The following is a 4,155-nucleotide window of genomic DNA, read 5'->3' on the forward strand; positions in this document are numbered from 1 at the left end:
AAAATCTCTTTCTACTGGCAATTAGAAAAACCTGTGTAGTACAAGACTGGGGGGGGAGAGGGAACGCAACATTTAATTCTTCATTTATGTTTTTTCAAGGTTAAATGTGTTTTTGTTCACACACTTTCTTTGTCCCAATATAGTTTTCTTGGTTTACTCAACACATCACAGAATACACCAAAATATGGGAACTGCTGCCTTGTATTTGCACTATACAATTTAGAAACCATCTTTAAAGAAGAAAGCACCATGGAAGTATTTTTTTTTAAGGCTTAAGTCAGTTAAAACTAAACCTGCAGCTGAATTTGCTCTACTCTTCAGGAAATGTATTTGCTTTGCTACTTCTGAACATCAAGCACATTCATCCTTTCTGATCCCACCAGGACTGTATATAGGTTTTTCTTGAAATTTTAACCCAAAGAACACAGAGACATAGCATTGAACTTTTGTTTTAATGGTCTCAAATTCTGTGACAGATTTTTGGTCAAGTTTCCATTTTAAAAAATTTATCATTTTTAAAGACTAATAACTTAAACTGCCACGGAACAAATGGTCCACAAACATTCCTTTCCTTCTGAAGCTTTTACGATGCATTGTAATCATTAACCAGTCTTTTACTATTAAACTTAAATGGCCAATTGAGACAAACAGTTCTGAGACCGTTCTTCCACCACTGATTAAGACTGAGGTGGCAGCTGATGTACAGAATTTTCATTTAGCCTTCTGGGCCTTCTGGGCAGACTTTGTGACCTTGCCAGCTCCACCAGCCTTCTTGTCAACTGCCTTGATGACACCAACAGCAACCGTCTGTCTCATGTCACGGACAGCAAAACGACCTGAAAAGAAAAAAGCAAGTTTGGTGACTTGTCCAGGGCTTCGTACCACGGCGTTAGCTGCACTTGGGGTTGGGGTTAAGTGGGCAAATACCAGTCTAGGAGAGTGAACTGCAGGAGACTGGGACTGAGACACACAGTTAACTAGAGAACACCCCTGTACAGCCCAAGTCGTGGTTCTACTTTCAAGTTTCTGTGGAAGTCGCAGCTTTTAATAGCATTTTACACAACAAACCACATCCTCGTATCAGGAATCAAGGAGCATCTTTTCCAGAGATCACGATTAACACATTATAGGAGATGCCTTACCAAGAGGAGGATAATCAGAGAAGCTCTCAACACACATGGGTTTGCCAGGGATCATATCAACGATGGCAGCATCTCCAGATTTCAGGAATTTGGGGCCATCCTCCAGCTTCTTGCCAGAACGACGATCAATCTTCTCTTTGAGCTCAGCAAATTTGCAGGCGATGTGAGCAGTATGGCAATCCAGCACAGGGGCATAACCAGCGCTGATCTGACCAGGGTGGTTCAGGATAATAACCTGGAAAATCAAGAAAGCCAAGTTAACACCGGGATAATTCTGAATACTAACGTGTCTTGCCAAAGCCAGGGCTTTCACACGTTTTGCTTCAAGCAAATACACCTCAGAACACAAGTCTACATCCCTTTATAGCTTAGCCTACCAGTAAGAAAGAACCCAACTAGTATTTCAGAATCCAGAGCTGCATTTCAAACACCTTCACGCAGCTGCAAAAATTACCTGGGCAGTGAAGCCAGCAGCTTCCATTGGAGGATCGTTCTTGCTGTCACCAGCAACATTGCCACGGCGGACATCTTTCACAGACACGTTCTTCACGTTGAAGCCAACATTGTCACCAGGCAGAGCTTCACTCAGGGCTTCGTGGTGCATCTCAACAGATTTTACTTCAGTTGTAACGTTGACAGGGGCAAATGTAACCACCATGCCTGGCTTCAGAACACCAGTTTCCACACGGCCAACTGGCACAGTACCAATGCCTGCAAAAGAGAAGCAACATCAGTAATTCAGCTCAATTAATATATGTCCTTCCAGGGAAAAAACACTTGAGACAAGTATTCTACGTTTTCCACTGCATTTCTGTCCCATACACTGGCTGTTGCTGGCAAGTGAGAAGCATTACAGAGAACACATACCGCCAATTTTGTAGACATCCTGAAGAGGCAGACGCAGAGGCTTGTCAGTTGGACGAGTCGGTGGCAGGATACAGTCCAAAGCTTCAAGGAGGGTGGTTCCACTGGCATTGCCATCCTTTCGTGTAACCTTCCATCCCTTGAACCAGGGCATCTGTAATAAAAACCAAGCCCAGCCATGAGCCTTCTGCCAATTTTAATGGCAAAAGGCTAGAAAAGACCAAGTGGTGCATCTGAGCATTATCTTGGTACAACAATGCAGAGTAAGAATTTGTGCAGTGCTGGGATTTCATTTTTGGCCTTGGCACTTCCAAACGTTAAAAATAAAAAAACGTGTATTTTACTACTGCATAATTTATCTCAATGATCCTCCTGGTTTTATTTCTTAATATAAGCAAATGTCAAACCTACGTTAGAGCTTGGCTCCAACATGTTGTCTCCATTCCAACCAGAAATTGGCACAAAAGCTACAGTGTCTGGGTTGTAGCCAATTTTCTTGATGTAAGTGCTGACTTCTTTGACAATCTCTTCGTATCTCTTCTGGCTGTAAGGTGGTTCAGTGGAATCCATCTTGTTGACACCAACAATCAGCTGTTTTACACCCAGGGTGTAGGCCAGAAGGGCATGCTCACGGGTCTGCCCGTTCTTGGAAATACCAGCCTCAAACTCACCAACACCAGCAGCAACAATCAGGACAGCACAATCAGCCTTTGAAAAGAAAGAAAAAAACCTCCTTATTACAAAGCTTACAGATGTGTCAAGGTACTAGGGGAACCTCCCCCCAACCAAGGAACAATCTGCCTGAACTCAAAAAATCCCTAGTTCTATTTACATACCTGAGAAGTTCCAGTAATCATGTTCTTAATGAAGTCTCTGTGTCCAGGAGCATCAATGATGGTGACGTAGTATTTGCTTGTTTCAAACTTCCACAGAGAAATATCAATAGTAATACCACGCTCACGTTCAGCTTTCAGCTTGTCCAAGACCCAGGCGTATTTGAAGGAACCTTTGCCCATCTACGTATTAAAAAAACCCAACAAAACAAACATTAATTTTTTTTAAGAATATATTTACACGTACTTCAAAAAGATCATACGCTGGCTAAAAAGCAAAATCTAAAAATAGTAAGTGGTTTAATGCTCAAAAACGTTACTGCTTATAAAACAAGCAACAAGATACACTTGGCACTACTAGTGAGAAATGCCAACTGTTTTCTGTTATTTAACCTGTTGACAGTTTGGCCCTCTTGACAACTTGTTAATTGCACTAACACATCTTTACGATAGATCTCTTGAGCCTAAGCCCTGTTATCAAGTGTCCTCTACAAATTTCAGTTCTCTTACTAATGCAATCCGTGCAACAATCAACATTTCAAGTGCCACCCAGCCTAACAGTCACTACATTTCACTCTGTGATGTGCTTATTACGACCCATGCTGTTATTACACAGGAAAAAAAAAATAGTATGATCAGTAAGACCTTGTACGGGTTCCAACACCAAAATCCATACCTTTCTTATTTTCAGAAATAAACGTCAAGGCAACTTTTTTAATCTTAACCTCAACTACACGTATACAATGACTGAAACTGGGAACTCCACTTAAATTATTATTCCAGACATAATTATGCAAATATAGCTTTAGACTACCTTTATCTTCCCTCTTTCTGCACTTCAGCATTTGAGCTTTGCCAACTAACGTAATGGCAGATTCAACACTTCAGCACTTGTTATACTACAGGGACAACTGCAACCTAAGTGCCGCCCTGTGGCTGCACAACACTTTCACACTTGTTCAGCTACTGGGACAGTTGTAACCAAACTGCCTCCCTGTGGCCACAAACCAGTTTGCAACTTAGTTTTGCAACTACATCTTTCTTCGTGCCTGCACCCCAAAACGTTGCTGGATGCCACAGCCCCACACACCTCAGCAGCTTCCTTCTCGAACTTCTCAATGGTCCTCTTGTCGATACCACCACATTTGTAGATGAGGTGGCCGGTGGTGGTGGACTTGCCAGAATCGACGTGGCCGATGACGACGATGTTGATGTGGGTCTTCTCCTTTCCCATTTCGGATGTTAGTTAAGGTCCTTCTTTCGGCAAAAGAGAGTCGACACCTGGAATTTCCCCAGAAGAATACCGGTTACGCCTC

The 4,155-nt window shown here is 42.4% G+C and overlaps 1 protein-coding gene across 1 annotated transcript; it reads right to left on the bottom strand.

The window, feature by feature from the left end:
• Positions 1-433: 433 nt before the first annotated feature.
• Positions 434-4,131, bottom strand: EEF1A1 (eukaryotic translation elongation factor 1 alpha 1). The gene is made up of 7 exons (XM_010170015.1): positions 3,930-4,131; positions 2,843-3,022; positions 2,418-2,714; positions 2,010-2,160; positions 1,597-1,853; positions 1,143-1,377; positions 434-836 (listed from the first exon to the last, which is right to left on the bottom strand). Exons 1-7 carry the CDS (start codon positions 4,071-4,073, stop codon positions 712-714), a joined length of 1,389 nt encoding a protein of 462 aa, XP_010168317.1. The 5' UTR covers positions 4,074-4,131; the 3' UTR covers positions 434-711.
• Between the last annotated feature and the right edge of the window lie 24 nt (positions 4,132-4,155).

Source organism: Antrostomus carolinensis, unplaced genomic scaffold (assembly GCF_000700745.2).
Source record: "Antrostomus carolinensis isolate BGI_N321 unplaced genomic scaffold, ASM70074v2 scaffold29936, whole genome shotgun sequence".
Classification (NCBI taxonomy): Eukaryota; Metazoa; Chordata; class Aves; order Caprimulgiformes; family Caprimulgidae; genus Antrostomus; species Antrostomus carolinensis.

Excerpts from the sequence above, each read along its gene's own strand:
- EEF1A1 (XM_010170015.1), bottom strand. The coding sequence starts at position 4,073 with ATGGGAAAGGAGAAGACCCACATCAACATCGTCGTCATCGGCCACGTC. Across the intron at positions 1,378-1,596 it reads CTGCTGGCTTCACTGCCCAG|GTTATTATCCTGAACCACCC; the intron begins GTAATTTTTGCA and ends TTGATTTTCCAG. Across the intron at positions 837-1,142 it reads CTCTGATTATCCTCCTCTTG|GTCGTTTTGCTGTCCGTGAC; the intron begins GTAAGGCATCTC and ends TTTTCTTTTCAG.